Source organism: Lipotes vexillifer, unplaced genomic scaffold (genome assembly GCF_000442215.2).
Source record: "Lipotes vexillifer unplaced genomic scaffold, Lipotes_vexillifer_v1.1 scaffold69, whole genome shotgun sequence".
In the NCBI taxonomy this organism is placed as follows: domain Eukaryota; kingdom Metazoa; phylum Chordata; class Mammalia; order Artiodactyla; family Lipotidae; genus Lipotes; species Lipotes vexillifer.
The window spans coordinates 2,347,256-2,359,865 of NW_006790942.1; the positions used below are offsets into that span (position 1 = coordinate 2,347,256).

General features: G+C 43.5%; 1 protein-coding gene across 1 annotated transcript in view; it reads right to left on the reverse strand.

Moving 5' to 3' along the window:
* PCMTD1 (protein-L-isoaspartate (D-aspartate) O-methyltransferase domain containing 1) overlaps nucleotides 1-11,696 on the reverse strand; it is a 32,632-nt gene extending 20,936 nt beyond the window's left edge. The window contains exon 1 of the mRNA XM_007464018.1: nucleotides 11,390-11,696. Coding sequence (XP_007464080.1) covers nucleotides 11,390-11,696 — 307 coding nt within the window. The remainder of the gene's footprint in view (nucleotides 1-11,389) is intronic.
* Between the last annotated feature and the right edge of the window lie 914 nt (nucleotides 11,697-12,610).

Consider the following 12,610-nt stretch of genomic DNA (forward strand, 5'->3'; position numbering starts at 1 on the left):
AAAAATAAACTTAGAGAAGTACACGTAGTAACGTCACTTTTTAATTTAGTATTGAATCTATTTTGAAAACTTGAATTTCCGTAAGGAAACAAAAAAGGCTAGGAAACACTGAGTAAAGTTTTCCTCATTTAAAAAAACTCAAATTACACTACAGTTACTTAACATTATATACACAGTAAGGAAAATATTGCTCTAGGAAGTGCACCTAATTTTCCTTCTACCCTTTTAAGGTAATCCACTGAATGTAAAACATAACGGAGACTTTTTTCATTTTAAGAATCTAGTTATACTCATCAACCATCTGGAAAACAAAAGGAGGGCCATATAGATGAGAGGTCAATAAAAAAAGGTCACTATTGCTGGGGCTGAAGCTTCCAATAGGACCGAATGGATAAACACTATAATAAAGGCGGCAAGTAGACAATGTAGAAATCAAGGCTTCTGCTCAATATTTCAGACTGCCTTAGTAACAGAGGGCGTCTGAACTTGAGAACTCTAAGTCAAAAGGGACTACGTAGGCTGTTTGTCACTTAAGACACCACGGGTCTCATTTTCCTTTTCTTGCTTTCTGCTTATACAATATCTAAAAGCAAAGTGGCACCTTTTGGAAATAAGGTTTAAAGTTTGTTAAGAAAATTTCTTAAGGTTGTTTTTCACATCACCTTGACACAAAATAAAGACAATTTCATTAACATACAATGGATTTGTTTGATAGTATCACAAACACACATGTACGATATACTATCATTAATTTCTAGTACAAACACCATTCATGATTTTTTAACAGGTGGAATTGCTTAATTTTAAAATATCATGGAGATATATCTTTAATTATCACTAATAAACTGAACAGTAATTAACATGTTGAAAAAAATAAATTGAAAAGAATGCATTAATAGAAGGCAGAACTTAAATGGCAATGTCACCAGTATCTCATTTATTTAGAATGTGATATACAACTAGAACACATCAAGCATATGATAAAACTGCAGTGCGATGCTCTTTATTACAACTCATTTGACACCTGTATTAAACAGAAAAATAAAACACAGAAAACTAAAAAAGCATACACAGCTGCTTCTAGGGAAGGGGACTAAGATGCCTGGGGTGGGAAGGAGACGTTCTCACCATTACACTCTATTGTCTGAAGTGTGTCTTAACACATGCATGTATAACTTTTTCGATCAAAAAATAATGAGCTTAGTCAAAGAGATTTTTTTTTAAAGTACAAGATTTTCAAACAAATAAGTAATGTACAATAATTCTAATAGAAAGGTATAAACTGTTGCTGGAGAAAACTGAAATGGCATCCAAAAGACGAGAGCTTAAGACTCCCTATCACCATCTAACAGATGAAGCGTTAATGTGACTGTGCTGAATAGATGCCAGTGTTATTCTGTATGTGCCAATGTGAAGATTTTTCTATGAAATAATAAAAGCTTAATTTTTGTCATATAAATTCTTAAAAACCAAAGTACTGACAGTTGACCACTACCTTTAATTGCTAAATACTAAAGAGAAAACAGAAACTTACACAGAAGTCAAAGTTTATTAAGACAAATACAGGTATTAGAAAAACATAGGTATCCTATATTAGAAATTATTTTAAGGCTGGCAAAAGTCCATTTATTATAACAAAATTCCTATATAACAAAAAAATCTAAAGACTGTTTTTCTTTTGTAGTATTTGGACCTAAACCAGCTTATTTATTATCTTCCAGTTAGTCAATAATGAGAGCTTATACATAAAGGTCGCTGATTATTAGGTCTAGGTATCAAGTGTCTATCAACACCTCCACTTCTTACCTACATGGCTGCTGACCCTGTGTGACGCCCAGCACCCCACACCCCCTCTGAAGCACTGAGTGTGGTGTGCAGGCCCGGGCACCTGAGAGCTGCACAGCGCCCGGGATGCCCGGTGTCCTCCATGCTGTGCGGAGACCTAATCCGTGGAACAGCCACAAGCAAAAAGCACCTCACAGTGCGTAGCACATAACCAGAGGAGCTCTGAAGATGAACAAGTCACAGTCCGTGTGAGGCCGAAGCACTGTGGGGTGCTGAGAAACCGGGTGGATTTAAGGCCAGTGCCTTCGTTTCCAATCCTGGCTCCTGCTACAGCTGTATCATCAGACCAGTCACTTACCATGTGAGGTCTTTCCTACTGTATGAAATGGGTCTGTGGGAAAATCATGTAAATTATGTAAAAGTCTTTCACACACCATAAAGTACAAGATGGGTACAAATCATTAGAAATTGTAACATGCTCTCCCCTTGAATACAGAACTGGTTAACTGTAGAAGCACAACTGCAGCTTACAGGTGGTTCTCTACCCTGACTGCATGTTAGAATAACCTGTGAATTTTAAAATCAAATTTCAAAGTTGATTAAATTTAATTTGATTTAAACTGTAAACAGGGGGAGGGAATCTCTCAGGGTGAGGCCCAGGCTCTGCAGGTGACCCTAACAAGGCAGCTTGGGTTAAGCACCCTAGCTACACCCTCCTAATTACTGTCATGCCCAATCTAAATGATTTTTTAAATCTCTTTGGACTATTCAAATCTGTGCTCTCGTCGCTAAAATGATAATCAAGAGTTAATAACTACAAATAAAAGCATCGGGATAAAACTAAATATTTACCACAAGAGGGAGTAGGTGAATCAGTTATTCGGTTTCCATGAAACTAGCATAAAGTTTCTCAGTGAGAATTAAAACAGTCACCCTTCAGTATGGGGGGGGGGGGGGGGGGGGGGGGGAGCAGACTGTGATACTGACATTTTTCGAATTCGTTTCTACATGGGGGGGCGGGGAGGTTGGTTCCAGGACCATCCCCTGCAAATACCAAAATCTGTGCACGCTCAAGTCCCTCATATATATAAATGGTAGTATCCGCATGCACCCTGCACATCTGTACATCCTCCCCTAATCATCTTGACTACTTGTAATACCCAATACATAAATGCTACGTATAGGAAATACAGCGTAAATGCTATGTATATAGTTGCCGGCACGTGACAAATTCAAGTTCTGCTTTTAGGGACTTGCTGGACTTTTTTCCCCCAATATCTTGATGCATGGTGGATGAATCCATAGATGCAGAACCCGTGGATACAGAGGACCAACTGTATATGTAAAAACACCTTTAAACAAGTTACAATGATATTTTATTACTAATTCTAGTTGAATAAAATAGGCATCTTTGGGAAGATTTACAAGTAACTTTAGAAGAATTCAGAGATGGTAACAGGTGAAAAGCAGACAAGAATAGGTTTAATTCTTTCTTTCCGTGAACACCCTGGGGTATAACGCCAAGAAACAAAATAGTGCAAAGGTAGATGGAAGAAAAGGGGAGAAAAACTGAGATCAGCAGAAGATTAAGTAACCCATAACCAGATAAGAGAAACTGATCGAATGCATTTCCACTTACGTTATATTTTCTTATGCTTCTCCGCCTTATTATATCACGTTACCAAAGCATATTAACAAAAGACACTGTCAAACATTTACTGAATCTTGCCATGTTAAGCTTAAAATTCTTTAGCTAGTGGGACATACCTAACACTGGAGACTTGTTCTCTGCTCTCTAGGTTTGGGAAAGGCCTCGTGAAGCAAGCCTTGGAATTTACCAGAACGTTCCAGTCCCTCAGGCTTCTCTCAGCTTATGGATATAAGTACTGTTTTCTTTTACTACAGGTGAATCTTAAAAATATGTTTACACGAAATCTGAAAGTGTCAGTTTAAACAGTTACAGAGCATGGACCCAAGATCCTAAGTAAACTATATGTCTAAAATGTCAAAATATCAAGAACACATGTCACCATCAGCTGCTTCAGGTATTTCCACCCAGTGGGCTGATAATACCCAAGTCTAACGTGGCCAGAGTAATTTACGACTATCTCTCACACGTCTACACCAGAACACTACGCCAAAGCAGTCAATAAACTGAGGAGTGTGCACAACTGTAACACAACAGAACATGGTTTAAAAGGTAACGTGAACAGCTTTAGGTCTTGATCCAACTCTGTTAACGCACTCACTTTCCACAGAAGCCATTTCATCAGCCCTTTTGTTGTACTGCATATTCACCTGTGAAGACACTCCAGGGCCAGTGCAGTGACCAAGTCACATCAATATTCAATAAAAACTCCTGAACTAAATGAAGAACAGCCAATAAATCTGACCCAACGCTTCTATTGCTAGTTCAGAAGCGACGTGCACGATTTCAAGGGTGTGGGATGTGTCTTCTGCACTGCTGTATCCTCAGCAGCTGGCTCAATAGCACGTATAATAAATACTCTTTGGGAGAATGATAAAGTACATAAACTTAGCTACCATCCCAAATTTAAAAGGTTCACAAGGAAGACTGAGGCAAATGATATATATACAAAGCATAAAAATGTGTATTTGTCACGTCTTCATGTGTCAAATCTATTTTATCACAGAATGAGGCATCGTACAGAAGTAAATCTTACAGAAAAGTATATGTCATTGAAAATAAATTTCTTACTAATTTTAGCTGTTTGCTAGAAATCTTCTAAAATGCAATACAGACTTTCCTTTATGTACCTAGGAAAGGTCTTCTGATTTCAAGTCAATTGCCACCCTCTAAGCATCCTGCGAGTCTGTGCCGAAGCGGAGGTGTCCCCAGGGCTCCATGCGCTGACTGCTCTTCAGGTGGGAAGACGAGACAAAGCGGAGGAGACAGGTGAGGGGCCTGGCGGTTCTTTCAGGTTTCTAACCCTGTGAACAGACTGCCTATCCCGCAAGATAAAGTTAAGGACAGAGAAGAGACACTGCTGTTCAGGCCCTGCCTTGAGTAATTTTTGTAGGAAAAAGTACCTTTCACCAAAATGCAAACACAGGAGGTATAAGCCACTTGAGCTGCTCTGTCTTGTGTGGGCGAGGGTAAGGAAGGGCAACTTGAGCTGGAGACAGGCTGAACTTGGGAATCTCGTGCACACTGAAGCAGAGGCGTGCAGTAAGCACTGCATAATCAAGTATCCAGCTTGTTGGCCAGCTTGGAGGATGCGGAGTGTCCAGAGCTCAGCAGACAGACCTGGTGCTGGAAACCTGGGAATCCTCTGCCTGTGGAGGTGACCTGAAGACAGAAGGAAGAGCCACCCTTCACCATAGGCTGAAGCCAAAGAAGCTTCCACAAAAGGACAGAGGAAGTGTATGTAAAGGCAACGCAAAGAGCAGCAGAATCCAGGGGAAGATTCTTTGCAGGCCAAAGGTGAGGGAGGCTGGATGGGCTGAGGCTGCAGGAGCTCCCGCACAGACGACGTGAAGGCAGCTTCCAGAAGCAGCCCTGCGACACAGGTGAGCCTCTGTCGGGGGTGCTCAGTCCGGCAGCCAGCTCAGCCTAGGGGAGACTGCCGGGGAGAGACACGGCGTGGGTGCCAGCTCCGGAGGGAGTCGCCAGGAGACGGAGATTCACAAGTTATTTTACACAGAGACACAAATTCAGAGAGGGTGAGGAGTGTTCTGGAGTACACAGTCAGCACACGGTGTCTGTGGTCGTTTATGTTCTGTAAAGTCCAGAAAATACTTACGAAGCAAATGCTACACCACGGCTACTAGGGAAATACGCACACATACACATACATACGTACCTCACAGAGATAATAACGTTCGGTCCTAAAAACTCACCCTGGTGGAGTCTATTGTCTCTATTTTGCACAAGAAGCGAGCTTCAGGAGAAAGGGGCCCAGCACCCAAGCTGCTCGCACCGCACTGCAACTCGATCCTCTGGCCGCCGCTCTGAGACGCTGAAGCCAGGAGCAGAACCGTCCCTCGACCCAGGCCAGCTGGGGCCAGGCCCACAGAGCAGCTCCCACCACCACCACCCCCGCCCCCGCCAGCACCCACACATGCGCGCCAATGACAGATACTGACATCCGGGTTAGAGGCGCATTTCAGCAAGTCGGCAAATTCGCAAATATGGTTCAACTGGTTTTGGTGCATGGACGATCCAGGCTGGGGAGCGTTAAGCCTGAAGGTAAAAACTCAGGATGCAAAGTGACCCACCTGAGACTTTTCACAGCACCGAGGGAAATGCCTTTCAACCTCGAAGAAGAGCTTGAAGAAATATAACCAGAAGAAATTACTATGAAAACTTGGTAAAACTCCTACAGCTTGCACTGTTCCCTAAAACTGTATTTTTATTACTATTAGCTGCCCTGTAATAACCAGCAGTAGCACCCATAAACACAGAATCTGGGGACTTCCACAGGAGCAGCAATGGAGGAGACGGCTGTCAGTAATGACTTCCACTCCACAACCAGAAGCGAGGGGAAAACCCCAAGAAACACAATAATGGTAGCAACTCAATGCAGGTCATATAGGCAGAAAAAAAGATGCACGGGAGCCCAACCAGGGCTAAGAAGTAACGGTGTAAACAGTAAAGAGCTTAACTGGTCTCAGAAAATGGTAGTGGCCTAAACGCAAGGGTTCTTTTCAAAACAGATTGGCTCAGAGCCCAAAATAAAGCCCATACCAAGAACAGTCTTTGTAATTCTTAAAAAGAAAAAAAAAAATCTCCTAAAAAAGAAGTAGGGTAGAAATATAGAGGGAAAACTGAGGTTTGGCTTTATGCAGAGAAGAAGAGAAGAGAATCTACCTTAGAGAGAACCCTGGAAACCTGCAGAATGGGTTTTGTCTCACCAAAAAAGATGGGGGAGATGAGGCAGAAGACCACTCTGGATCTCCCTCATTCTCAGGTCTGAAGTGAGCCATGGGGGTTTTCTAAAAGGGGTGCTTAAAAAGATATGAAACGTATTTGAAAATCATATTTCTGATAAAGGGCTTGTACCTAAAATATATAAAGAACACTTACAACTCAATAATAAGTACACCAACAACTTAATTTAAAAATGGAGTAAAGGGCTTCCCTGGTGGCGCAGTGGTTGAGAGTCCGCCTGCCGATGCAGGGGACACGGGTTCATGCCCCGGTCCAGGGAGATCCCACATGCCACAGAGCGGGTGGGCCCATGAGCCATGGCCGCTTAGCCTGCGCGTCCGGAGCCTGTGCTCTGCAATGGGAGAGGCCACAACAGTGAGAGGCCCGCGTTAGAGGAATAACCAAAAAGCACAGGAACAGATACTCCACATCATTAGGCATCAGGGAGGTGCAAGTTAAAACCACAAGATACCACTTTATACCCACTAAGATGGCTGTTAAAGAAAAAAAAAAAATCAGTGCGGCTATGGAGAAACTCGAACCTCGTGTATTGTTGGTGGGAATATAAAATGGTGCAAGCCACTCCAGAAAACAGTTCGGCAAGTTCTTAAAAAGTTAAACATAAACTCACCATACAGCCCAGCAATTTCACTCCTAGGAATCCACCCAAGAGTAATGAAACTGGATGTCTCTACCAAGATTTGTACATGAATGTTCACATCAGCCTCATTCAAAATCCGCATTAACTGGTGAAAGGACAAACAAAATGTGGTACACCCACACAATGGAGTATTACTCAGCCACCAAGAGGAATGGACCACTGATACATGCTACAGCACAGATGAACCCTGAAAATGTAACGCTAAAGGACAGAAACCATACACAAAAGATCACAGACTGCATGATTCCATTGACATGAAAGGTACAGAAAAGGCAAATCTACAGAGACACAAAGTAGCTAAGCAGCTGCCAGGGGCTGGGGTAGGGGATCTTTATGGGTGACGGAAGTGCTCTCAAACTGGATTATGGTCATGTTTGTACAACTCTGCTAAAAGACTAAAACTCTGACTTGTACAGTTAAAATGGGTGAACTTTATGGCGCGTAAATTAGAACTTCATCCAGGTGAGGAAGAGGGCTAAAGTGAGAGAGAAAACATGAATGTCTGAGATCAAAGGCAATGTCAGTGTAGCTGAATTAGTTAAGTACCACTTAATGTCCTGTGGCAAAGAGAAAGAAAGAGCACAGAGACCAAACATGATGGCCACGCGCAGCTTGACCAGCCCCCTTGGAGGTGAGGGCATTTAGGTACACTGGCGGTGCTTTTCCCATCAGACACGCAAGCCTGCCCACCGTGTAGGAACTAACGCTGCAGAGCTGAGGCAGCGCGTACGCAGTGCTGGATGATTCTGGCAGTCTCTCCACAGTCACGCTTACTAACTCAGGGCCTAGGCAAGAGACTGAGAAAGTCATTCAGCCCGAGGTTACAGGTTTTCTAAGCAACACCTAAGGTTTATATTATGGGTCACGTAAGGAGTGAATCCCTCAGCACAAAGGACCAGATGGAGACGAAGCGTCCCCGCCTGAACCAGAAAGATGATCAGAGTAATGTGCCCTCATGGTTCTGATGTTTAATGAGGACACGAGAGACCGCTTTCCCGCACCCTATTCAATGGGCTTCCCTGGAGAAGACAGCACTGAAAGGAGGGTCAATTAAGGACTAGATTCTGTGTGGAAACCCTTTGCTCCAGGAAGACTCCTAAGGAGAAGAGAGCGGAACAAGAATTTATCTTCAACTGGGAACGAAACAAGTTGTCCAGAAAGAGGCACAATTTAGAACCTGGAGCAGTCCATTTTCTCAGTGCGTGGCAAAACTAAATTCCATTTATGAGTAACTGCTCCAAATGTGGTGGAATCACAAGACACTTCCTGCAGCCAGGATCACCCTAACCTCTCACTGAACGAGAGCTCTCAGGACTGCAGCCCACCTTCTCCAGGGGAGATCCCTCAAAGGGCCTCCTCAGATGCCCTGCCCTCCCGGTGCGGCCCAGAGCCTCCGGATCACACGCAGCGTGTCCTCGGGCGAGGAGTGCTGCCCACAGGGAGCACGCGCCGCCCCGTCTCGGGACTGGAGAGCAGGGCTGAGGGCCAGGGTGCTAGAGCAGTGCAGCAAGGAAGTGCAGCTTCCTTAGCTTCCGTAGCTTCTGTTGCTACGGCCACTGCGAAGCACTGGGCCAAGCCCGATGCACGGCTCTCAGGTTATTACAGGCAATACGGAAGCAGCCCCTGTGGAGCTGATTCTAAGTGATTTTCACGGATGTATCCCCCTCCGTGTCTTTAATTAAATGCTCGAGAAACACAAACCAAAAAAGGGGAGCAGGAGAAAAAAACATTAGCTTCCTCAGAAGCTGGAGAGATCCGAGGTTTATTAACTGTAATCACAGTTTTACAGACTCCGCTCTCTCTGCCTTTCCTTTTTTAAAATGTCTTTATTTTATCTTTCTCATCAAATGAATTATTTATCAGCAAAAGGAGAGGTATTCTATCTTGGTCTTGACTGCAGGACCACACACAGACAAACGCTGGATTACTGTCCAGTCAGCGTGGTCACACATGTGACTGAAGACTCGCGACCTCCTGGAGCCTGCTAACAGGAGGAAGCGGCATCACTGTGGGTCACTCAAACGAGGGTCTGTTTCCCCACAATGCCCGCGGGTATAGAGGAGAAAGCATTCAAGATATGATGACGTTTGCAGTCGGCCTACAAATGCATCTGGCCCCAGTCATCTAATTTCTTGGAGACAAGTACTAAGGAATGGAGTTTAGGAGGGTGACCTCACAGCTGGTAAGGCTGCTAGTTAGGACCCCTGCTCTCCCCCAACCAGGCCTTTGGCTAAACTGCCCTCCCTCAGCAGGAGCCAGCTGACCGGCTAGAAGAGTGAAAGGCAGAACAACAGGTGCCTGGACGTGGAGTGAGGCCTGGACTTGAGTCTTAAGCAGCCACAGCTAGTCAAGAAATGCACTGGCTCAAGGAAGGAAGCTCCCACTTTGGAAAAGCAGCTCTCCCTACTCCCCCTCCACTAAGTTCCTTTGATTTGGAGACCGTCTCAAACCCTAGAGATTCCTTTTTCAAAGAAGCTCTAATGACACAAGTGCTAGGTTTCTGGGATTCCCAACCTGATGAAAAATTGCTATCTCAGGATCAGCAGAGCACAAAATTTAAATGTAAGCTGCTAAATTTCTTTCTTGGCAGAAATTAATAATGTTACCGTTTCTGACCAGTTATTATGTATCGGGAACTGACTCAGCTGTGGGATGAAAGGGCTTTTTTTTTTTTTTTTAAGTGAAATGATTGCAGGCTCCATGACTAGGAGAGCAAGTACGGAGCTAGTCAGTGTTTAGGAAGGAGGAACTTCAGGCCTGAAAATGCCTAAAGTCGTACAATGTGAACGCATAGTTTACCGTGCAGACTGGGACGCTTTGGGAAAGAAAAGGACATCATTAATATTGATGCTAGGATAACCGGGAAAAACCAGGACTGCCTCAGCGCACCAGGACCTCCTAGAGTACAGCCCTTTCTCTATTTAAAATCCTTCCATGATCCCCATCACTGTAGAGTAGTCTGTAAATCAGTCTCATCCCTGTAACGTGGGCACACACCCAACCACAGCACACAGCACACGGGATGAGAACCGTGCATCTTCCTCTGTCTCTCCACTCCCGCCAGTCTGCACACTCAAGGGCAAGAGTGCGTGTTATGGGCCTGATGCTCTACCTTAATGCTTGTCACACAGCAGTTCTCGGTAAATACTAAGCGGCTCAGCAACACTCGTGATTGTTCATCCTCCATCCAACATCACAATGTCTCAGAGCAGACGCTCCTGCGTGCATGCTTTGTCCACCCGCCTTCTCAATCCCCCAGCTGTCATTTCCTAGCTACGTTGACTCTAGGCGAGTTACTGAACCTCTGTGCCTCGGTTTACTCACCAACATACGCAGGAATCATGACAATACATACTTCACAGGGTTACTGGGAGCATTAAATGAGTTACTGTATGTCAAGTGCTTTCAGCAATGCCTAGCCCTCGTAGTAAGCACCCAGTAAGCTTCTTGAAGGCAGAGACATTTGTCCCTTTTGATCACTGCTGTATTACTTGCTCCAGAAATAAGGCCTGGCAGAGAGACACTCAACGAGATGGCTGAAACTTAATGACATACACACTTCTCTCCCCGGTCCTGTGCTTTGCCCCACAGTGCCACACCCTCCATAGCCCACAGACTCCTGCACCCTAACAAGAGCACAGCACCATCCCCTGCACCATGGGGCACTGACTGATAGCCATCAAACTCTCTATGCCAGCTGTCAGGATGCCAGCTGTCAGGACACTTTACCTGAAGTAGATTACATGATACTCCTGAGTCTCCCACCTTCCAACTGTTCAATTCTAAGTACAGACAATGGCTGGGGGTTCAAAAACAGTTCCAAGAACTTTTTAAGTCTAGGACTGAACGCAAAGCTAACCATCAGGGTCAGGGCTGAAAATAAGGCAAGATTACTACTATGACCTTGTGTTTCCACACTTAAGGAAGGTAACTACTTTTAGAATATACATTCAAACATACATTGTACACAAAGTTACAAACCCTATAAATCATAAACAGTAATACAAACTGAGCTTACTTTTTAAAATAGAATTTTACAAAAATTAAATTACCTAAAATTAAGCCCACCATTGTACTTAAATATCCGGTTCCACTTCCCAGGTTAAGAAAAGACAATCCTGGTTGAAGTTTCAACGCTTCCATAACTTCTGAATAAATGCAAGGTGCTGACAAGTGTATGTTGCCATGCTTCCAGGCTAAGTCTTTGTAAGCATTGTCTCGGTAGCCTTCCAAATAGTAATCTCCGCGATCAATCGCTCTGAAGGCTTGCTCCACTCTTTCAGTGCGGATATACTGAGCTTCTTTTAAGTTATCAATTAAGTCATCATTATCTTCCCCAGCACTCACAGCTCCTCCCATGATAGTATTCAAATCAAACCATAAATTTTAAAATGTAATAAAATTAGCAGAAATGGCTTCCAATAATGTGGTTTGTTTTCCTTTAATATTGCACTTGATTTCCAAAAATAAATTAATCCTGAAAGGGAAGAATAAAAATAAACAGGTTTAAATGAATGCTCAAAATGAAAGTAATTCCAGCTTATTAAATATATAATAGTCATTATAACTAACTACCATTTCTCAAGGACATATTCTGTTCCAGGCACAGAGCTAAGCTCTTTAAATATATTGTTTTATTTATTTTTATAACCACCACAAAAGGCAGCTTAAGTTTGATCTCCTCTGTACAGACAGGAAACCTGGGACACAGAAATAAGTTAAATCACCTCATACTGTGAGGCCCAGTATGGCAGCCACAGTCACACATGGCTACCCAGACCTAAATTAATTAAAATTAAATACAATTAAAAATTCAGTCACACCGGCCACACTCCAAGTGCTGAAGAGCCCCACGTGGCCAGTGGCTGCCATGGTGGACAGGCTGCTCTGGAAAGGGACGCGGCTGGGGCATGGCCCCCAGCCTTCCAGACTCGAGACCACGCCCCTCCATCACTGAGCCACGGGCCTTCTTCAGCGTGTGGGAAGCCTAGGTAAACAAACACGAGTTACTGGACTTACAGTTCCTAAACGTAAACATCCACTATCAATCCCTAAATGCAGCACATAGGTTCAAAATGTTAACATAAAGAATAGATTACCTAAAAACGGAATACAACATGGAACTACAACATATTTAAAATGTGTGTATATAAATAAATATATATACATATATGTAAATATACATATTAAGATTGCTGTGTTTGGTAAACCCTGTCATGATAAATGAGACCACAAATTTTGTTAACAACTTTAATATTTTAAGCCTTAGAACA